This window comes from Lissotriton vulgaris, chromosome 8 (genome assembly GCF_964263255.1).
Source record: "Lissotriton vulgaris chromosome 8, aLisVul1.2, whole genome shotgun sequence".
NCBI classification, from domain to species: domain Eukaryota; kingdom Metazoa; phylum Chordata; class Amphibia; order Caudata; family Salamandridae; genus Lissotriton; species Lissotriton vulgaris.
This window is the reverse complement of record NC_141696.1, coordinates 1192013284-1192037148: the sequence shown is the minus strand read 5'-3', so window position 1 is coordinate 1192037148 and position 23865 is coordinate 1192013284. Positions and strand designations below refer to the sequence as shown.

Sequence of the window (23865 nt, the reverse complement as noted above, 5' to 3'; positions counted from 1 at the left end):
CTTCACTTGCTCTGGTTCCATTGAGGATTTCCCCCCAGTGTATGGAGATTCCCAGGTCTGTCAGCGTTTCTGTGACTCCCTGTGCGTGTTCTTTGCATGCCATGTGAGAACTTGCTTTTATAAGCCAGTCGTCGAGGTAAGGGTATACATGAATCCCTTCCCTCCGCAGGTACGCTGCCACGGCCGTGAGACATTTGGTGAAGACCATTGGTGCGGATTTCAGTCCGAAGGCTAGGGCTGTGAACTGGTAGTGTTCTTTGTTGATGGTAAAACTTAGTAGATGTTTGTGCTGCCTGTTTATGGGAATGTGCAGGTAGGCATCTTTGAGGTCTATGGTGGACAAGCCTCCGTCCCTTATCCTGAGGAATGACCAGTTGTAGGGATGCCATTTCGAATCTACTTTTGGTACAAGGAAATAGTTTGAGTACACTCCCTTGTTCCTTTCTCTGAATGGAACCAGTTCGATGGCCTCCTTTTGGAGGAGTTCTTGAGCTTTCTCTAGGAGTAGCGCTAGTTCTTTTGCTGAATGCGCCTTCCTTTTTGGTTTTCTGTTTGGTGGTTTCTTTTCCAGTTCTATGCAGTATCCAAACTGTATAATGTTGAGTATCCATTTGTCTGTAGTTATCTTCTTCCACTCCTGGAAGAAATGTTTTAGCCTGCCTCCTACCGGTGTTACATGTTCGTTGAAGTTTGGCCCGTCTAACCCCCTCTTGTTGACCTTGTTGTGCTCCACCCTCGGAGGGGTCGTGTGGGTGGGCACGCTTTGCGGGACGGAGTCACTTTGAGGTGGGTTGCTGCCCCCTCTTCTTGTTTGCCCACGTCCATTCGCCCTCCCACGAAAGGACTGGCCCGAGGCTGGTACTGCCAGGTTCGTTTTTGCTGTCCCTGCTGAGCCCGACTGTCGCCCTGGTGGGCCTGCTGGAATGTCTGGTGTGACGTTCCCAGCTGGTTTCCCCCCCTTCTGTTTGGTCTCTGTGTCGGGGTACCCCTTCTCATCCCTCTGAATTGTAAGGCCCCCATGGACCTTGAAGTTTCATATTCTTTCTTGAGCTGGGTGAGTTTTTCCCCCACCGGTGCCCGAACAGTTTTTCTCCATTGAAAGGGGTGCTCAGAAAGTTGTTCTGTACTTCCGGCTTGAAGCCTGAGATCCTGAGCCAGGCATGCCTTCTTTCTGTGATTCCTATCATCATAAGCCTGCTGGATGTGTCAGCCCCATCCAAGGCTGTTTTCAGGGAAGAATTTGCTATATTTTTTCCTTCCTCCACCAGGTGTGACGCTCTTTGTTGGTAATGCTCGGGGAGGTTCTTGAGCTGCTGCCCGACCTCATCCCAATGCAGGTACTGGTGGCTGTTTAGTAGGGCATTGGAGTTCACCATGAGCCAATGTACAACTGCATTCCTTTCTATTTTACTCCCAGTTAGGTCAAACCTCCTTCTTTCTTTGTCTGGTGGTGGGCCTGATGTTGTTGGGACGTTTTCCCTTTTCCTGGCTGTTGCCGCAATAATAGAGTCTGCCGTGATGGATGACTGGAAGTAGGGAGGGTCCTTAGAGGAGTGCTTGTATTTCTTCTCCGCCCTAGGCGTGAAAGACCTTCAGGTCGCTGGGTCTTTGAACGCCTCCCTCCCTTGGTCCATGACACACTGAAGCATGGGGAGGAATTGACTCCTTGTTTGAGTGGGGAGCAGGGTCTCTAAGAGGAAGTCTGCCTTTGGTTTATCTTCCTCCAGTTTTACTCCATAAGCCACTGCCGCGTTCCTGTTGACCATGTTATAGGCCCCAATGTCATCTGGCGGCGAAGTCCTCGAAGGATACGTCCCCATGGCCTCTTCTGGGTTTTCGGCGTCTAGGTCCTCCCACTCCAGGTCCTGTGCCATCGAGGATGCCGAGCAGAAACTCGTTCGCTGGTCATCGTCGCCTTCTTCCTCGTAGTATAGGCCCTCTACCTCTAGGTGTTCCTGGGGCTCGGGAGTTTTCAGCTGTTCTTCGGCGTCAAACTCTCTTCCTCTTCTATTTCGACGATCGATGTCGGCAGTTTGGATGGAATCGTGCACCTTTTAATTTTCTCGTCAAACTCTCTCTTCCTTTGCAGGATGTTCTCCATTTCGGCCTCGAGCCTTCTCTTTTTTTCTCTCCATCTCGGCGGTTTGTTCGGCGTCGAGCGTTTCGGCCGATCTCTTCGGTGAAGTCGTCGCCGGCGAAGCAACCTTCGGCTCCTTCTCCTTCGAAGTCGAGCGGTCCTCTTCGGGGACGTGCTTCGACGACCTTGGCTTTTCGCCGGACTTCGCCACCAGGGAGTCCTTTTCGAAGGATCCGCTGGGCTGATTGTCCTTGGATGCAGCTGCGGCCGTCGGGATTTTCGGTGCCATTGCTCCCTTCGAGGACTTACACTCTGTTTTTCGAGAGTCTGACTCAGGCTTTTGAGAGTCTGTCGGGGGTTTAGGAGTCGACATCTATCCTACCTCTTTAGATGTTTTCTTATCGGTCTCTACGACCGTGTAGTCATCTGGTCACTCGGCGATTTTGTCCTCTTCGTCGCTGGAGAGGCCCAGGTCCCGAAGCAACGGAGGTTGGTCATTTCCTTGCATGGTGTAGTAGGCTCTTCTTTGTCTCGCTCTAACCCAGAGTGTCTTCAGGTTGAAGGCGGAGCAGGCGTTGCAATCCTTGCTCTCGTGGTCGGCAGGCAGAGGTTGCAGACCGGGTGCTGGTCCTTCTGCTCGTATTTGTGGTGGCAGTTACGGCAGAATTTAAAAGGTGTTTTGTCCATTCCTGCGCTCAGGGGGGCCCCAGTGTGCGCATTCTCCGTTGGACATCGAAGATCTCGAAGTTCTCCTCCTTCTTAGTCGTCCCGGCTTGGTGATCTTGTTCCTCTGTATCTTCTCCAATCTTTTCCGTGTAAAATTAGTCTTTTTCCTCTTCTTTCCTCCAAAAACTCTGGAGCCCCTCGGTGACGATCCAGACCCAACGACGGAAAAAAGAATCTGAAGAAGGTGCCCAAAGGTGGGAGTTTCCACAGGAAGCGTGCCAACGTCACAGGAATTCCACCAGAAGGTGGGACGTTAATGCCCACCTGGGCTACAAAAATAATAATAATAAATAAATAAAAGACTACGATTCCGGACCCAACCACTAGACTGCGGAATAATGCACAGCATAGTGAATCCAGAAAGATTCACGCTGCAAAACCATATTAGGGGCTTGTAAGGAGGAGATCGTATGAAAGACTTTATTTTAAAAGACCTTCACAGAAACATCCTTAGACAGTATGTGCCTTTTTGAAGGACTTATTGGGAAATAGTAATTCAAATGCATTTCAGTTAACTTTTTTAAAACCATGGCATTGTGGATATTGGAATGAAGGGAAATTTTCCAAACTATGTTTATTCATACAGGGAGTACAACTAGAAAGAGTGGTATTTCCTTCTGTAAACCATTCAGCATCACAATGAGAGTTCCGAAAGTGGTTCTATGAAAAGTGTTCTGTTATTTTGTTGAAGGTAATTCCAGCGGATATATATTAATAGCTTTTAAATATGTATTGCACCTGGTGAGTCGCAGTATATATTACACCTTGATGCATTAAAATAAGTGTTGTTTGATGGGAAAAGAAACTGAGCCTTACTCAGAAACTAAATGAATTTTTAATGTAGCACAGAATGCCACCTTAAATTATATTTGTATGGTTCAGGCTGCGTCACTGAAAATATATTTATGCACTATAGTTTATTTAACTTACTGACAAAAGTATTTCACACTACAATACACCTCTCTGCAGTTATCTAAATTTTACATAGGTTCCACATTGTATGTGTCAATGAGAACCACCTTGTGTCCTATGATAAGTAACAAACAGTTCCTGTACAAATGATTACTGAATGGATTCAGGTACCAGCATTGTTTTGTATCACAGCGAAGCACTATTTATGAGGTACTGGCAATGTATATTTCCGAGGGCAACAAAGTAGGCTGCTGTTCCTGTGTTTTTAGTCTTTATTGTGCTTAACTTTTAAACATAATGAAAAATATCAGAACAACTAAAGTTGTGGCACTGAAATCACTGCTGATGTTGTTGGTCTTCAGGCTCTCAACACTGTGTATACAAGATTGATTATTAAAAAATGTAAAACCCGCAACACTATGGGTCCTATTCACGAAAAAAGTTGTAAATCTGCCCCTACAGAATTACACCTACATAGGTTGCAGATGAAATACTATAGAAAATTCTCAAAGATTCCTAGTAGTAGGACTAAAGACCTGCACATGCCACAGGTCTCCTGGCATACTACTTGGAATGTCATGTGACATCTTCTTCAGGCTCCTATTGACAATGTAAGAGTAGGGGAGGGGACGTTTGTGCACATGAACAAACTTGCAAGCTAAAGGCTCTTTGTAATGTCCACTTCCCACCACTTGCTTGAGATGAACTGCTGTGGAGATCTCTGTACTCATGGCGGAGTCTACTGCAACAGAAAATCCATTTACACCTGCCTCCAGTGAATTCCTGGAACGAAAGGAGGTATTTTCAATCTGCAACGTGTTTAGAGCTGAAAATGCCTTTGTGAATAACGCCTTGTGTTTCAGGAGGCACTATCATATGCTATCACACAATGCCACCATGTGTTTGTGGCTAAATTTTACAAGGGTCCCACTTTCTCCAATGTATCAGATGATTACATATTTTAGGCTTGTTTTATGAATGGCAATTGACTTTTTTAAAACAATGTTCTATAGTAAATTCTACATCAGCTTAGGTATTTCGATCATGTTTCAAGTCATATCTCGCCATGAAAAGATTTGTTTTTCTGTACTGACGCTGATGCCAAATGTCATGCTCCAACACTGTATCGGTGGTGCAGTACCAAATGATTTATTAAACACGGTGCAGTCTCCACTGGGTAGTTATAGTTAGGATCATGTCTCCAAAGAAAAAGCTATTTTTTTTTCTTATAAATTTGGCGCTGTTTCACAAATCTTCACAAAACTTTCCAATAACAAGTCACATCCACCTCAACTCCTTCCTGGAAAGTTTTAAGATGACGCAGTGATGCCACAAAAACAGCTGAACTGAATTACACCACATTTGCCAGAAAGCTAGATGTTGGCCCGGAAAACATGCTTTTTGTGATTTGGTCTAGATCCATTTATGAGTTTTTGAGTAATTAACGCTCACATTTATTCCTATTTCATTCCACTGAAAATCTGTGGAGCAGACTGATCTCAAGATCAAAAACAATGTGGTGGCAACCATCTTAGGACTCTGGACTCAGTCTTGGGTACTGTAAAAGCGATTAGAAAAAAGATAAAAATGTTGCTGCGTATTGGCCAAGGAGCTGAGAATCTGCTGCAACACTTTTTAAAAAGTGCGGACTCCGATGCTACCAAAATAAATTCCCTATGGGTTGGCTTGGGGCCTGGGGCGGCACAACTAAATATTTAGGGGATGGGTTGTGTGGCCCTGCTCTTTAAGCCTGAAAAGACCCCCGAGCCCTCATCCCCTGGGGCCAGCTCACCCACAGTTTCATGGAGAGCCCACCCAGAGACACAGTAGTTTCCCTGCCTGCGAGAGCGCAACCAGGAAACACCTGGTTGCTCCCACCCGGCAAGATGCACCTGCCAAGTATGCATGCAAAAACAGCTCCTTCTGCTAGGCGAAAGCAATGTCAGCTCCCGATGCACCCAGGATGGGTGTATGCAGGCAGCCAAAGGGGACCCTAGGGCTCACCTCAACCCCAACATAGCTTTTTGTGTGGTGTCCTGGGTAGGTACCTGGGCATCCATGTAAGGCCCCGGGGTCACTACTGGTTCAGGGAGGGTGGCTGTGTGTTCCTCCCCTTAAAAGAATAAATGCCTCAGTCGATGGGGACCACAGTGGCTCGAGGAGGAGGGTGCACACCCCATCCCTCTAAGAAAAAATAACATTTTAAAAAGATAGGCACGTACGGATGGGGTTCTCCAGGGCAGTAAGGGCCCTGGAAGGGAACCTTGTGACCCCCCTCCTCCGCTTAAAATAAGAAAGGCCCTAGGAGATGGGATCCCAGAGGCCTGTAAAGTGTCTGGGAGGGGGCTGTGCGCTTTCCTCCCCTTTAAAACTAAAACAACCTGATGGGATGGTGTCCCCAGGACCTGTAAAGGCTGGGGTGAAGGGGCTGAACACTCTCCTCCCCCATAATTATAACTAAATGGGTGTCCTGGGTGGGCACTGGGACACCAAAATGAAAAATAAATGATCAGCAGAAGCAGCTCTTAATATTCACTGATCCTTGAAGGGAGTACCCCATTTTGGCCTGCAAGGGCTTTTCTTTTTATATTTGTTTTTAGCTTGGTCGTGCCCCGAGAGTTTGGAGGAGCACCACCAAGCCCTTTCTTAATGAGGTGGGGCTGGGGCTGAAGGGAGAACAGCAGCCCCCCAGCAACATTAAAAATAAAAAAGAAACTAAGTCTCATGGGTAATTACATCCATCACCGAGGATAACTGAGCATATTTTTTAAAGCCCAGCTAGCTAAGTTTGAGCTCAATGCTCTTGTGCTTGCTTTCATTCCTTTTGTGGGCTGAAAAATATTAAGAGAAAGTTTCAGAGATCTGATGGTTAAGAGAAAGAGATTAAAAATATTGGCGATTTTAGGAGAAATAGGAGAGATCTTGTTTATATGTTTTGCTATGTTCACCCCTTGATAAAACTAATAGGCTCACTTTTAATATTTTAGAGTTGGGACTCTTTGAAAAAATCTTTAAGCCTGTGTGACCAGAACCTGTGAGACCAACCACACGCTGGGCATGCCAGAAGGCTGTGCGTGGTTGGCTGCTTGCAAGGGGTAGGGCGCAGGTCAATGGGCCAAGCTCTGTGGTATACCCCACTCTACGCACTGCCAATGGTCGGCATGGTGGGGGTGCGAGTTATAGTTATTTTATGGCACAAGATACACTTACTTGAGATAACTATAAGTGGCGAATTTAAGTGGTTTTGTGCATTTAAAATGGTATGTCATCACTTGGTGGTTATGACTAGGACCACATTTCCATAGGATAAGCATGTTTGGTTGTTTAATAACTTTGGCACCATTGAATGAATCTTCATGGAAATTATCAAAGAAAATGTTCTTCCATCTCAGCTCCTTCCTGAAAAGTTACAGGGTTATCCGTTAACCAGTGGCTAAGAAAAAAAGGGGGGAGGGTCCAAACCACGTTTTCAACATTTATTTTACCATATGAATTTTAGATACACCTACAGCCCAAACGCCTTAACGGATTCAGACCAAATTTGACAGAAAGCTAGCTCTTGGTCCTGAAAGATTGCTTTTTGTGATTTGGTGTAAATCCGTTAAGTAGATTTTGAGTAGTTAAGGCTCAGAAAACTTTGCATAGATCACGCTGAGGAGGCTCCACGAACTGGACAGTTCTCGTGCTGAGATCTGATTGACTGCCACCACATTAACAAGGATGTGGTGAAAGCCATGTTGGAAGTCGGGGCTCAGTCAGGAGTGCTAAAAGAACGAAAAAAAAAAGATATAAGGGGCAGGGTTGAATTACCCTGACACCTTAGATGCCGTAGCAGAAACCAATCTGCAGGAAATAATAAATAATAAATGTTAATTATTCAAACTCCCCCCCCCCCCCCCCATCCAGGGTGAGGTAGCGGAAGATTATTTTTAGCGAGTGGGGTGTGTCTCTGCTTCCTGAGACATGGGGAGGTGCTCTTGTTCAAAATAAGGAGAGAGTAGAGTACAGCTACCGAGCCTTAATAGGCCCTGGAGACCCCAGGAACTCTATCCTCCAGGCACAACAGAATGTTAAATAGAGGAGGGATGCCCCCCCCCATCACGGAGCATGTTAAGGCCCCTGGAATGCCATTCCCCGGGGCCGTCTTAATTACTGTGTCTTGGGGAGCCCAGAATAAGGACACACATGGAAACATATGTCTAATCCCACAAGGCAGGAGCATCTTCAAAACTACCGCTGGGTGGAAGCAGCCATGCCTTCCTCACCTGCAAGAGAACGGGCAGGAAAGGCATAGCTGCTCTCACTTGGCTGGAGCTTTGATAATGCTCCCACTGCGTGGGAGCAAACTCCAATTTCCTTGCACATGCTCTTGCAGACATTGCTCCAGCTTGAAAGGAAGCACAAGAAGAAAAGACAGAAAGAAAAAAATAACTGCTTCCCCTGCCGGATGGGAGTAATGCTGGATCCCGCAGCAGGGAGCCAGCTGGAGCTGCGTGGACCCTGGAGCCAGTACCCGGATGTTAAATCAAACATACTGAGGAACTTGGCAGCTCAAAGCCAATAAATGAGCTCATCAGCTCTGGGGATGGCATGTGCATCAGTCTTCGTAAACGTATGGAGCCCACAGTAGCCTATATAGAACTGGAGTTCAGGTGTGACACCGGGTGGAGCAGCTTTGGAGACCAAAATCCCTGGGCTGGATCAGTAACTGTTGGAGGGCTCAATAACCCCTAACTCCAGCATCTTAGAGACTTCCTCTTTGATGCTGGCCCTATCTGTTAGGCAACCTGTGAGGTTTATGCTTAACAGGAAGGCTATATCAAGTGTCAATGTCATGGGTGCACCAATGGGTCTTTCCTGGGATAAGTGAGAGCAGAGTGGCAACCTGTCTTTAAAGTCAAAGTAGGGGAGAGGCTTATACTCTCTACTGAACCATCCTGCTCTTTAGACAACAGGAGGTCGGGGAGAGGTTCACTTCCCCCATCCATCCCATAATCTGTGACCAAGAGCATGGTCAACTCAGACCTTTTGATATGGGGCTTGAGGCAGTTGACATTTAGGGCATTTAAAGAATTCCTAGGAGTCCGCAATTTCACCAGGTAGGTGACGCCGCTATTACACGTCTTCACCTCAAATGGGCCAGACCACTGGTCTTGCAGAACAGAGGGCTCTATGGGTGCCATCCCCCACACCCTTTGACCAGGCTGTAACCCAAGCAGAGTGGTATTCTGGTCAGACCAGCATTTCATGTCCTCCAGGCTGAGTACTATATTTTTCTGGGCAGGTTTCCGGAAGTGGGCTGTCTGGTTGCGGAAGGCCATCATGTAACTGAACATATCCAGGGATGGCTTCCTGGGAGCTTTCTCCCAGCATTCTTTCACCAAAAAGAGGTCCTCTCACAGGGTGCCTGTACAGCAGTTTAAAAGGGCTGAAGCCAAACCCCTTCTGTGGTACCTCACAGTATGCAAATAAAAGACATGGCATGAGGATAACACACTTATGCTTCATGGGTTCAGAGAGACCCATAATCTTGCCTTTGAAAGTATGGTTAAACCTTTCAACCAACCCAATGGTTTGGGGTTGGTAAGGGGTGGAGAATGTGTAGGTTTCTATATGCCTTCCACACAGCCTTCAAGTACAAGGGTATAAAGTTGGTACCACGATCTGATACCACTCCCTTGGTGAAACCCATGCGGGTAAAGGTCCCCATCAGTGCCCTCGCCACTGCAGGTGAAGTCACTGTCCTCAGAGGGATAGCTTCCGGGTACCAGGTGGCATGGTCCACCAAGACCAAGGCAAACCTGTCGTCCATGGCTGTCTTGGGATCCCAAGGCCCTACAATGTCAATACCCACCAGCTAAAAAGGGGTGCTGCTCACTGCAAGAAAAGGTTGCAGGGGTGCCTTACATCTTTCCCCGTCTTGCCACTCGCCTAGAGAATGCATTTGAGTTTTTCCTCATTTGTGGTCAGTAAAAGTGGGTGACAAGCCTGTGAAAGGTCTTGTCCTACCCCAAATGACCTACCACAAGTACATCATGAGCCAGACGCAGAAAAAGGATTCAAAGCGTTGGGGTACCACCAGCAAATGGGCTGTCCCAGGCTCGCTATACAGGAGATCATTCTCACAATAGATCAGGTGAGTTCCAGAGCATCACCAGCTGCCTGGGCCTAAGGCCCACAAGAGTAGGGCACTCGTTGTGCGCTGTGCAAAACTCCTCCCTAGAGGGACCTCTGTCTTGCTATCACTGGGAAAGCTCAGGCAGGTTCCCCAGTTTGGCCACATATCCCCCTGTAGGTTCCTGGGCGTTTCCTTCGGGTTCAGCCGCCTCCTGGACCATGGGAATTTCAGGAGTGGGTTTCCAGCGCACCTTGTCTTTCTTCTCTTTTTTACAATCTTAGCCAATATTTCGGAATCCAGGTCTTTCTGATCACCCTCTAGCGCTGCCATGGACCGTGTGGTCAGGCACACCCACTCAGGCAATCCTAACATCTCAAAGTGTAACCTGAACTCCCCCTCCTTCCAGGCAGTATGCTGCTGGTCGTTGATCAGCAGACAATCCACAGGCATGGATGGACTCACAGCTACCCTCACGGAAACAGACCTCCCCCCCACATTCAAAGGGAACTGGAGCCACCAAACATTGGAGCTCATTGTTGTCTACAGCAACTACTTGGTGGACCACCTTAGGGCCTGCCTGCCCTGAAGACACCAGATGACACAGGATGGCTGTCACGCTGGCTTCTGTGTCTCTCAGAGCCTCCGCCCGCTCGAAGTGCCCTGCTTGAGTCAAACCACTTTAGGTGCCCCTTTCCTGCAGGCTTTCCTGGGGGGAACCACTTTTTTCTCAACAGGGAGTTGGGAATCCTTAACCTGGGAAATAGTTTAGGGCCCTTTAAAAAACTCCTTCCTTTCTTATTCACCCACACCCTCCCTTCCGTTGTTCGGGACCCTGCTAACCCTTGGCTGAGTCTCTCACATACAACTTCTTATGGACCCTGGTACCGGGTCAACGGTCTGCCTCCTTAGCAAAATTCCTAGATTCAGAAAGCCTACTGTCAATCAAGTGCTGGCACAGCTCATGAAAACAAAGACTAAACATGTGCTCTTGTGTAATCAAATTGTACAGTCCCTGATAGTCTGTACCTCACTGCCCTTCACCCAACCATCCAGTGGTCTACAAAGAGAACCAACACACTCTGCCCAAGTTTCAAACTTTTCGTAAACGTCTGTCTGCAATTATCATGGGTTAAACCACACTCCTAATCAGGGCATCCTTCATGACAGGGTACCTTGTCTTGCCCTCTTCCCCTACAGCCAGTAGGGTGTCCCTCTGCTCTACTGAGAAAAGCTTCCACAAACCTGCCTCCCAAAATCTCTCAGGGATCCTGTGCATTTGCAAAGCTATCTCATAGGGCTGAAACCACTGATCTAGGTAATCTCTAACTCTATAATCAGGCATGAGACTTTTGGGTATGTGTACCTTTCCCTCTTAGTGCACTGAAGAAATGCGGCCATCATCTGTGCTGGACTCAGCCCTCTCGGCTTTCAAATCCAGCTCTTTCAAGCTCAACTCCGGAGCTAAAAGCATTTTCTTCTCCTCCATTACCAGGTTCAGTTTTTCCACATCCACACTGAATTTTTCCAGCTCCAGCTGCAGCTTCCTTTCTTGCCGCCTGTCGTTCAACTTTGCTGAGGACAGGCCTTTAAAGGAAACATTGCTGCTAGCTCAGGAGGGAGCTCGTCTACCATTAATCCTGTATTTGTAAAGCGCACAGCTACCCGTAGGTTTCCCGGCGCTGGGGGCCGTCGGGAAGATTAAGCAAGCTATTGCCGAGAGTCACATGGTGCTGGGCAGACCCCTGCCGCCGGTGCCGGGGATCAAGCCATGATCCCCAGCATCAGGCATCAGTCGCCCTGGCCGCTGCGCCACACCTCTTCCACATTTCAGGTTTCCACCAGCACTACAGGCAATGTTGGATCCTCCAGCCATTCCAGATGCAAACTTGGTTCCTACTCCTCCACAACATCATTCTCATCATCGCAAGCTGATAACCAGGCCCTCAGTGCCTTTTGTAGCTCCTCCTTTTTAGTGAGACAATTAAAAGAAAATTTGAGTTCCCTGCAGAACCCTTTGAACTGGGTCACAGTGTAGGTTTCCAACTTCTCCAACTCAAACTCCAATACTGCAAGTAAAGCTGATGGTTCTCCAAATTGAGACATGGCTGTTGCAAAAACTCAAAAGGTTGCAAAAGAGGAAAAAGGAAAAAAATAGTATGTTGATATGTAGTGATTTGAGATATGGACGTAGTGTGAACCAATCACTGTATGTACTGTACAAATACAAGTCTTATCCTCGCCGCTTAACACCAATGTTAGAAATGAAGTCTCCAGTTGGCAGATGTATACCTGTGCTCACCCTCTGGTAGTTTGCCACATAGCTGGCAGGCTAAACTAAAGAGGCAAAGTATTTGTGCACACAAACACACACAGTAACACAATGAAAACACCACAAAAAGTAATCCACACTAGTTTAGAACACTAGCTAATATTTATCCGAGTTAAACAAGATCATAATTACAAAAATCCAACATACACAGGCTAAGATATGAATTATTCAAGATTAAATCACAAAGCAGTGCTCAGAAATCAATAGCTCAAACTGGGGCTATCTGGTCGCTCCTAAGCAGGACAAATCCAAAATTCCAGTCTGACCGCATATGGAGCAGGGGCCAGGTACAGGAGTCATGCAGATCTGCTGACAGTACCTTGGACGCGTCAGAAATCGTAGATGATGCGGTACACAGTGGAGGTGAGGCATCACGGATGCAGGTGATGCATTGGTTCCTGGAGGCGATGCAAGGACGCCGAGGCTTTGGCGCTCAGGGAAGACGCTGTTTGCAAAGGAGGTGATGAGTCGGTTCTTACTGTAAGGTCTCGGTTTCTGAAGGCGGTGAGGTATCAAAGATGAGTCGGGCAAGACACGGTGAGAAGGTTCTACGGCGTCGATGTCGAACCGCTGGACTGAAGACGATGCGTAGGGTGGAAGCCACACAGGGCCAGGACTGCGTCAGAGTCAGGATGGTGCACCAATGTTGTCAGTGATGTGGGGTCCGAGACTCCCAGACGCAATTTCTTCTGAGGCGCTGAAGCAAAGTCAAGACTGCGATGTAAGTTGAGGTTGATATATTGTGCACTCAACGTTGCGGGGACCACGACTTTGGTGCAGGCAGCGGCAGTGCAGCAATTTTGCAGGGATGGGCCGGTTCCAAAATGAAGCTTTGGAGTTGATGCATCAATGTCTTTGTTGCAGTACCAATATTCACTTACAAGGGCCCAGACTTAATTTGCACCAATTGGCAGAGCAGGATTCAGAGCAGAGGATCCCAGGTGCAGGTAGCAAGATGCAGGTGAAGTTATTTTTGTCCCTGAGACTTCAGTAACAGGAGGCAAGCCCAAACAAGCACTTGTAGAACCTTTAGATGCAGGATGTAGAGAGTCAAGTCCAGTCCTCTCACTCCCAGGCAAGCGGCAGCAGGCCAACACAGCAAAGCAAACAGCAAAGTGGCAGCAACTCCTGGCAGCACAACAACACTTCTTCTTGGCAGAATGTCCTTGGTCCAGAAGTGTTCCGAGTATATGGTGCTAGAGGTCCAGTATTAATACCGGTTTTGGCCATTGAAGTAGGGAGACTTCAAAGAAAAGTCTTTGTAGGGCACAGGCCCTGCTCTACCTGGCCTTGGCTCCAGACACACTACGGGGAAGATATGCAGCTCTTTGTTTGGGTCCAGGCACAGCCCAATTTAGGTGCAGGTGCCAACACCTCCTTCCACTCTAGCTCAGGAAGACCCATCAGCCTTGTGATGAGCAATCAGGATATGCAGGGAAAACCTCAGATCCATTTGTGCGACTGTCTAGGGAGAATGCACTAAGCCCAGCTGTTACCCTGACCCAGATGTGTATTCTAGGGACAGGCAGAGGCACAGAATGGTAAAAGTAAAAAAATGCCAGCAACTCCTGGCAGCACAACAACACTTCTTCTGTGTGGAAACTGCATATCGTGTGAGTCCACGATTGAAGGGTCTGAGTTTGAACACAGGGGAGTAAAATGCAAAAACACCAGCTTCTCGAATTGCAAGACACGAAACGTGGTCTATGCAATTATCTGTGCCTGTCAGAAGATGTACATAGGAAAAACAACACAACAGGTCAACAGCCGGATCACCCAGCACAGGTCGAGAATTAAAAAGAAGGTCGTGAGCGCTCCAATGGTCCAACACTTTTTGGATTCAACCCACAGTGAAATGGACTTTAAATGGACTGTGCTATGCACAATAGTGCCAACAGGTAACAAAGGTCCGATTGACATTGAAGACACACTCCTTAGAAAAGAAGCATACCTGATTCTGAAATTTAATAGTACGCAAAACGGGTTAAACACTCTTTCTGAGGTGTCTAGATTGTAATGGAAGTATTGTGTGGTGCTCCACGGGGGTTTGGTAATCCCCCTTGATTGAAGGGCACAGCTTTTGTGAGGCCATGCGGAGCATCGATGTTCCCGAAACGTGAGGGCTAGTCTACAGATAGTCGCGCACTCTCGCAACTCAAAAACTACAAATCCCAGAAACCCTACGGTCATGAGACCGTCATAAGTTACCAGGCAACCTGGCCGCCGCCCTCCACAGTGAACGAAGGATTAGCGAAGGCAAGCTGTACAGAGCAAGGTGAGCCTTGAGAGGGCTTGAGTTGTGCACGTAGAGACTGATACATGTAATGGGAAACTAAAATGTACTCCGGTTTATCTTTTAAACAGTGTATGATACGGAGGATAATACGAGAGTAATTACGCGGTACACTTAACGAGAGTCCGGAGGACCGTGTGCAAAACAAGTTGATCATGGAGTGAGTCGCTCCCGAAGCCCGCGGTGCACCGAACAAGGTATGAAGGTCACAATAATCTACCTAACCTGGTTGAGATATGACATGAGCCCACTAGTAGTAAACCCTGCCTTGCCCTCCCCCCAGGTCAAAAGCATCATCGTGCCATAGGGAGACGCCCAGACACGGACCTAAGAGACAGTTTAAGGTACGTCCTGCAGTGTTTTTGCAATAAGTAACCGTAGGGTTAGTAGTGAGTTTGGCTCTAAATGGAATTTTTTAATGTCCTTTAGACTGCAGCTCAAAAGACCCAGAACCAGACATAGGATAACCACGGCTACAATTATGGTAACATGGACTTTAAATGTAGGAGATTAGAAGCGGAATGATAACATGAGGCTATGGGAATCGACACTGAAACAGTGTTCTTTTTTCCTTACACACATGCAGATAGAAGTGACAAGGCCCTGAGGAGAACCCATAACTGCTGTATGGAGTTCGAAACGCGTCGGCAGAAAGGAGATAAAAACTTAGAAATACCAATAACCACTGACTCGTAGAATTAATGTGTTGTGATATCTCCTTTTAACTGTGACTTTGTCCACTACTGTTCCTGATATTCCAAATCACTGATGGTGAATGAGGCTAGAAATTGTGACTTGCCTTGTGGAACAGTCTGAAATAGATATAGATGCTATGTTGTGTATAGTGAATGTATTTTGATGTAATGATGCTTTCTTCTTTTGGTAAATGTTGTGTTTAAGTTGATGTACATATATGTGATATTTGTTGCGTTCTTTCTCTGACATACAATCTAAGAACTTGTCAAAAAAGATTTGAAAGAAAAGGTAAAAATAAATATACCTAACATATCTAACTAGGGTTGATGTGTTGCTTCATAACTAAGAGTTGATAAAGAAAGTGGGGTGGCATTTTTTTGTGAAAAACGTATATATAAGGTCCAGCCTTTCCCACAATTTAAGGGCCTAACTCCTTTACACTAAAAAAACTTTCTAAAAGTGGCATTTTCGGACCAGCAATTTAAAAATCAACATCGCAAAAAGTTTAAAAAAAAAAATAAGAGTCCAAAGACACCAAGCTCTAATTTTCTATCAGCTCCCAATTGGAAGCTATACTTGTAATGGGTTAAAAGTCAGCTCCAATGCTAACCTATGGGAGAGATAGGCCTTTGCTATAGTGAAACAATTTTAAACTCTAAAGTAATGTCATGGGGCTACATGGGGCATACCTATGGGGTTACCTATATGTAATAAAAGGGAAGGTTTCGGCCTGGTGAGTAGGTGAACTTGCCAGGCCAACATGGCATTTTTAAATGCCATGTGTATGCAGGGCCTGCACACACATGCTCTGCAGTGGGAGGCCTGAGACAGGTTGGAAGGGCCACTCATGTGGGTGGAACAATCAGTGTTGTAGGCACACTAGTAGCATTTGATTTACAGTCCCTGGGCACATGGAGGGCACTGTACTAGGGACTTATTAGTAAATCAAATATGCCAATCATGGAGAAACTAAATCCCACTACATTTTAGACATAGAGCACTGTCAGAAGCTAAATTACAGGAGAAACCATGCCAAAAGATGCCAGGTCTAACAATATTTAGTCAGGGTGGGTAGCCATCTTGCACACATTCCTATCAGCATTCTGTTTGATTGCTTCATTTATTCTCTCTAGGCTGTTTTCAGACAAGGGCCTATTAGCCTATTGATGATTGTACTCTAGATTAGTTAACTGTATCAATTTCCTGTGCATTCCTCCCAAACGTGAGGCCCTACATTGGACTTTCTGTATTTATCCTCATAATCTTCCTCCAGCCCTTCTGCACTAACTAGGACTAAGGCCAGATAAAATAAAAGGTGCACACGAGGGACCAATGTGGTTGTGCACTGAAACAGAACCAAAGAACCATAACAATTCTGTTCCAGGAGCAAGGAAAAGATGCTGCTTTATAGCAACTTTGCCACCTGTGAAGAAGAAGTACTTTCTTCAGGGGGCTTGTGCAAGTGTAGAAATGTACTGGAAATACACTGCCGCCTTTCTGGATGAACACAGTCTTCAGCTACTGACCCACTAAACCCCAGCCCTTCCGCTAAAATTACCAAAAATCTGGAATCCTCTGAGGAACGCCTGGAGGAGCATATGTCACAATCCTCTACAATGTAAAAGGTAAAGTCTCAACATAGCAGTGTAATATGCTGACCTGACAGTAGCTAGCCTCTAACATGACCATAGGACTTGTAAAGAAAAAAGAGATGTAAGACACATACCAGTAGTGAGGATTTACAAAAAATGTTGGTTTTAAGAAGCTTTCTGTGGGCCCATAGCCACCCAATTAGTTAAATACTACAAAACGGCCCCTTGACTTCATGCACGGGGGACCCTCCAAGAACCAGATTGTGGGGAGAGGATTGGAGTGGGACAGTAGGTTAAGGTTTTACAATGGAGACATGTAATACAGGATGGATTTTGCAATGAACGGAAGGTGCAATTGCAAGGTACTTGGACGATCAACTAAAAAACCAGGAAAAGCCCAAAACAAGGGACAAATTCAAAATGGAAACAAGGGAGTTTAAAAAAAACAGTAGATAGCCAAGCTGAAGCATTCACTTTGGAAGAAGGAGCTTGCTGACGATGAACATCAGTTATATCTTCTATTGATGGATGGCAGCAGTAAGAGTCTTATGACATTCTTAAGTATTACTTGTAAGGAATAGACCAAAACTATAGCAGAGAAGACAGTTGCTTTGGGCAAAATTATAGATAACATACAATGATGCAAGTAGTATGTGAAGAAAAAAAAAGACAAATGGTTTATAAAAGTGTCATGTAAACTGTTGCAAACACATTCTGCTATGGGTAACCATCAAACTCAATCTTATTTGGCTCTGGTTAAAAACAAAACAGTGTAATGGCCTAATTTACCCTATCTGTTTATAATACATAGATGGTAGCTGCCATATTTGTAACCAGGGATTCCATGAAACTGTGATAAAGCTGCCTATAATCTTGATGTAAGCAAGAAACCCCAATGAGTGATAATTACAGAAGGTAACCCATGTAATCTCACAATGTCCTTCATAAAGTAGCATTCCATAATCTGTGACATAGCAAAAGAGGTCATTGTAATAATGTGTCCTAACTTAGTAAAAGAGTCTATGACAAGAAAGATCATTGTTTCTGCAGTATCTAATTGAACCCCTCCCCAAAACGTAGAGAAGACATCACACTTCTACTACCTCTCATGTATATCTTTTCCAAACTCCCCTCTAACAAGAGAAGACTCTGCAACTAAAGTCTACACATCTTTGCTTCAATTGCTTTCTGCTGTCTGAAATCTAAAAATAATCATCTACATTCACTGACCTCAGCAATTTTTTGACATCACTTCCACTGATTAACCAGACCCCCCAGGATATAGTGGCATGGATTAGCAAATTTAGCTGCACAAATATGAAAATTTAGCTGCATTTTTGCAGCACTTTATTTTACTCATAATCATTCATTTTCAGCTTTAAATCAATGGAAACTGTTTTAGCAGAGTATTCCACTTTGAAATAGGCCCTGATGTGATGTTATTTCCTGTGATGTCCCTTTCACGAACCCCTAGCATTTTAGTGAATTGACGCCCATGCTCGAGTTGCTGCCAAGACCTGGAAAGACCCCCCCCCCCCGGCCCCGCCCCCGCCCCCCCCCCCAGCCCCCCCCCGCCCCCCCCCCCCAGCTCTCTACAGTCCCCTCGCCTGCCAGACTTCAGTAAGAGACTCAAGACCTGGCTCTTCAATAGAGACCATGTGCCCAGATACCCCTACAGGTGACAGTGTTGCGGTTTCCAAATGCTGTTTGACTGTAAGTATCAGACCACATATTTGAATTCAGTGTTCGGTTAACCTAGTTCACCTACTCTCCTATTGTGAACAGATGCAGGATCGGTCTGTCTAGAAGAGCAACCAGGAGTGGGCGGCTTTAAGGGGGGGATTATTCTACTCTTTTTTTTTTTTAAAGAAATATTTCCATAAAAATGGTTGATGTGACAGGTGTCATCCCTCCTACCTTCCTGAAGCCTGTTTGCTTGACTTTCTTTCTCACTGGAGTAGAATTTAGGGTCTCATGTGCAGGGGTGTAACGCTCACTTCATGCATCCAAATTTAATGGTGCTGGGGTACTCTTAGAAGCAGCTGGGCGCTTTAAAGAACTGTATCATTATTGTATTCAAATTTTCAACCTCTCCTCTATTTTAAGAGTCTGGCTATAGTGCCGCTTGGGGTGCCCTGTGCTGGATTTAGCGTCCATCCTTTCATGCATCACAAGCCTGGTGCTCCCTCCTCTATGACTGCGTCCTCAGGTCACAGTTTCTTCCTCGGAAGGGGCTTCCTGGCCTCGAAGGCCAGTATTCCTGGCGCAGATGCAGGCCTGGGCCATAGGCTGTCAGGAGCTGGCTCTGCCATCGAGATTAATGCCCTGTGAGCGGATTTTTTCAAAAGTGCAGATTTTGCGGGCACTTTTGTAAAAATGCAGCGATTTTGACAAAAGTGCCGATTTTCGCGGTCACTTATGTAAAAATCGCAGAATTTTTTCAAAAGTGCCGATTTCGCGGCAAACCGCGAAAACCTGGAGGGTCTGATTAACAGATCTGCTTGACCGAGACCCTTATATATCACAGCATTTCCTCCAGACACAAAATGTGTAAAACCGGTAGATGCACATAGTCCTATTTAAAAGTTGACGCTGTAATGTAAATGCTTCCTTTAGATCTGCACATAGCACTATACTACCATTCATGGAAAATAATGAAGCATGAAATAATAGGCCATTCAATATTAGAAAACCCACCTTGAGTTTGAGAGGGCTTTTCTTGATTTGTCGCATCTTCATTTTCTAGGAGACAAACATGGACATTTCATGAAGAAAAAACAAATGACAGATTTAGAAAGTAAATAGCTATCATAAGCATTGCTCACAAAACTATAACTAACAGGTACATTTGGGGGATAAACAAAGTATGTTAGCAGAATAATAAAGTCCAGATGAACTTACAAGCTGTATAATGTGTACATGCATTTAGTGTCTTAGTGGGTGATGGTAGCACACAATGCAAAGACAATAAACATACTATTGAGTTTTTTGCTTCTTCTACCTGTTTCTCCTTGAAAAAATCTACTTTGTGTAAAATAGTTCATGCAGTTTGTTGCCACCTAACCAATCACTGATAAGCATATACATGGTTAGTAAAAAAGGAAGCCCAATGATTCTGACAAACAGAAGTTGAATACTTTGTTTTTACTATAATATGACAAAGTTCAAGGTCCAGTTACAAAACAAAAACCAAAACCAGGCACAATTATGAGATACAAAAACGATCCTGAAATGCCTAATTTATTGCGTACCCTGCTTAACAGGTAAGGACAAAAGTACCAAACATCAGATGAAATTCCTCTACACTATTCAAACAGTTGGCCACCTCGAATGGTGGCTGTTCTTCAACCCAGATTATAATCACTTGTCATTATTTCACTATAATTTGTAACTTGTACGTCTTTCTGTTTACTGCAAACTTTTATATGTTATATAGCAACCGGATATAAAGTTGATTAACTGAGTATGCAATTATTCTTAGGGCACTTACTTAATTTGTACTTCAGAGATGCATGCATACACTAATATATTTGTCATAAAATAGAGAGGCAATGATGTGAGTAATTTGAATCTCACAACACTCTTATTTGAAGCACAGCAAAAAATATAAAAGTATCAATTGAAATGGTTCAAATCACAAAACAATTCATTTAAGATTTGGAGTCCACCCTAGAGTCTTCTAGATTCATAATGTAGACAAATTCTTCTTCTTTATTCATGTTTAACTTTCATAAGAATGAGCGAGTGTGTTTCACTCTCACAGGGGATTCATTAGGGCTCACAACATACTCAGTTCCCATCAGTAACAAATCCATTCCTCTGATGGAAAACTGCATGAACAAAGGCCTTATTGTCCTTGCATGTCAATTTATGTGTGTCAGTCACTAATTGTTTGAGAATACAATTTGAATAAAGAGTTCTTTGTTGTTGTGTGCATAGGCATTTATTCTGTCTTGGAAGACCCTTGTCTTTGTGGGTTTGAGGAGAAGGTGGTGTGCGGTGATGGTGGATTTGAAGGTTGGACTATCATAAGCACCTCCATAACCACCTTTCTGTCTTGCTGGAAAAATGCATACGTCAATATCCTATTAAAGAAACCAAAAGCAGACCCCAACACCCTCAGCAGACCCATCTCGCTTGGAGTCCCTCAAGGATTGCAGCTCAGCCCTTCACTTTTTAACATCTAAATGACACGGACATCGTCAAAACCACAACTTCAACATAGTATCCTATAGCGATGACACAGCTTATCCTCTCCTTTACCGACTCAACCAGCACCGCCAAAGCAAACCTCACCAACTGCAGCTCAACACAGACAAAACTGAAGTCCTAATCTTCAGCAACATCCACCAGGCCCTCCTAACTTGGCCCCTACACACCCCTGCAGACCATGCCAAGAACCTTGGGATCATCCTCCATGAGCACAGAGATCAACCTCAGAACCTCCCCCTCCCTCATGGACTTCCGAAGGAACCTCAAGATATGGATCTTCCAGGTGAAACAGGCACGATCTCCTCCTCCCACCTCAGTCCTGTCCTACTCAGCTTCTGGATAGCCTCACAGGTGATTAGCTGTACTCTATTTCGTATAACATACCATATGTTCAGAGTTCTTGGTTGTATGTGTTTATGGTACATCTGCATGTAAGGGATTTCTAACATGCATCAAGGCTGCCATCTATTGTGATGTAATGTATAATGTAAGTGCTGGAATCCTGGTAATGGGATACGAGGAAGGACAGTTGGAGAAGTGAGCTGCTGGTATGTGGAGTTATCCTGAGGCTTACCATGCCAGGTTGTACTACAATTAAGCCTTGAAACCTTGTGTGATTTCAGAGTCATCACTACAGTATGAGACTTCATGGAGAATTTCTGGGGTGGATCAAATTGTTGTACATGAAGCCTACTGCTAGGTTGCATGTAAATTATAGTGTTTTGGTGCCCTTCTCAGTAGCAAAGGGGCAACCATCTTTACAACCACTTCTATTTGAACTAATTACCAAAGAATTAGTTTGTATTTTGAAAGACAGACACTCACATCACGGCCCATGGATAGTGGGTAGGAGTTAGTTGGTGTCACTGTAAGCAAATGAATTGTTCTGTATGTCAAGCACCCGTTGTGTAATCGCTTTCTCCTGCTACGGGAGATTGTTCATTTTGAAAGCTAGAAATAAACTGGAGCAAATCTGTATTAATCCCCTTTTATCCCAATATCACCCAGTCAGCCACTGAATTTCCCTTTTTTATGTTGCGAACAGCCAGGCAGATATTAGGAGTTATAGTTATAGTACACTGGAATTCAGAACTGGAATTCCTGAGAATTATTACACGGCACTGGAAAAATATCTGAAAACAGTCTGAACACTGGGGCTGCCTCCCTTTATCCTTAGCAGGGCACATAACAGTTTTAAAAATGATATTTCTGCCCAAACTCCTCTATTTATTGATTCAAGAATATACCCAAGCAAATGTCAATGGCCTTTTTAAAATGCCTTAAAAAAGCATGGGTGGACTGGGATAATCTGACCCAACCGTATGTGCATGGAGACCTAGTGGCCCCTAATTCTGATTATTATTATTTGGTGGCTCGGGCTAAAGGATTGTGTTACTTACCTGTAAGCTTCTGTTCTTGGCATGTAGTACTGTAGATTTATTCACATGCTTGGCATACTTCTACCATTTATTATGGGTTCGGATGTGTGCAAGTTATTTTTCTTCGAGGAAGTCTTTCCAATCAGGAAGTAAAGTGACTCTTCCTCTCGATGATAATGCTCCTTTGTTAGATTGTTTTCCCGCATGCGAGTGAGAATGGAGTGTAAGCAAGAATCAGTAAAGAGATGTCCATGCATCTGAAAAAGAGAAAGCGAATGCAATGGCCACAGGTGTCCGGGGAGGAGGGGAGGAGCATGTGAATCTACATCACTACATGCTAAGAACAGATGCTTACAGGGTAAGTAAGATAATCTGTTTGAGGCATGTGTCGCTGTAGATATACATGCTAGCTGAGGTAAAACAGTGTCCTCCGAAAGCGGTGGCTAACCAGTGGGCGTGGCAGTTGTTTAGAAAAGTGTGCGTATCACTGCCTCACCTACACTGACGTACTAAAATATCCACACTATAATGTTGGGTTAAAGTGTGTGGTGTGGACCATGTAGCTCCCTTATATATGACAGATATTGGGATATTGCCTAGGAAAACCATGGAGGCCCCTATTTTACTAGTAGAATGTGATCTAAATGGTGTTGGTAAAGTTCTTCTAGCTTTAATGTAAAATGCTTGAATACATTTAATTATCCATCTAGAAATGCCAGATGTGGATGTAGGCTTTCCTTTGTGAGGGGATATAAAAGCAACAAAGTTGTTTGTTTTTACGGAAATCTTTAGTTCTGTCAATGTAATACATTAGAGGTCTTTTAACATCTAGTGTATGAAGAGCTCTTTCCGCAACTGAATCTGGTTGAGGAACGAAGACAGGTAAGGTGGGAAGGCAAAACCACCTTTGGATGGAATGTTGGGTTTGTGCGAAAGACCACCTATCCCTGTGTAATCAAAAAAAAGGTTCTTCCACAGTTAGGGCCTGGAGCTCACTGACACGCCTAAGTGAAGTAATACCAATTACAAAGGTGACATTTCAAGACAGAAATTGGAGGGAACAATTATGATATGGTTCTAATGGTGGACCCATAGGCCTGGTGAGAACAATATTGAGATTCCATGTGGGCGCGGTGAAATTGTGGGTGGAATTACTCTTTTAAGGCCTTGCATAAAGGCCTTAATAACTGGTACTTTTAACAAAGAGAAGTGTCGACTATTTGGAGCTAGGCAGCCACTGGAGTTCGATGTAATCACGTACTGAAGAGAAGTCAAGACCAGCCAGCTATAAATGGAGAAGGTAGCAAACAAAGTTTTGCATAGCTGCATTAAATGGATCAATGTGTTAGTTACGACAGTAATAATCAAATCTTTTCCATTTAGCTGCATGGCATGCTCTATTAGTGCGCCTAAGAGCTTCCTTGAGAATGGTCATACATTCAGGTGGGAGATTCAGATAACCAAATGTTATGACCTCAGGAGCCACATCGCTAGGTTGAGTTCATTTTGATTTGGATGCCTGATTTCTCCA

General features: G+C 44.9%; 1 protein-coding gene across 2 annotated transcripts in view; it reads right to left on the bottom strand.

Annotated features, from left to right (window-relative positions):
• The window catches only part of PROSER1 (proline and serine rich 1), a 216685-nt gene that overhangs the window by 76062 nt on the left and 116758 nt on the right, over positions 1 to 23865 (bottom strand). For both annotated transcript variants that reach the window (XM_086935064.1, XM_086935065.1), the window contains exon 10: positions 19441 to 19485. In XM_086935064.1, coding sequence (XP_086791190.1) covers positions 19441 to 19485 — 45 coding nt within the window. The remainder of the gene's footprint in view (positions 1 to 19440; positions 19486 to 23865) is intronic.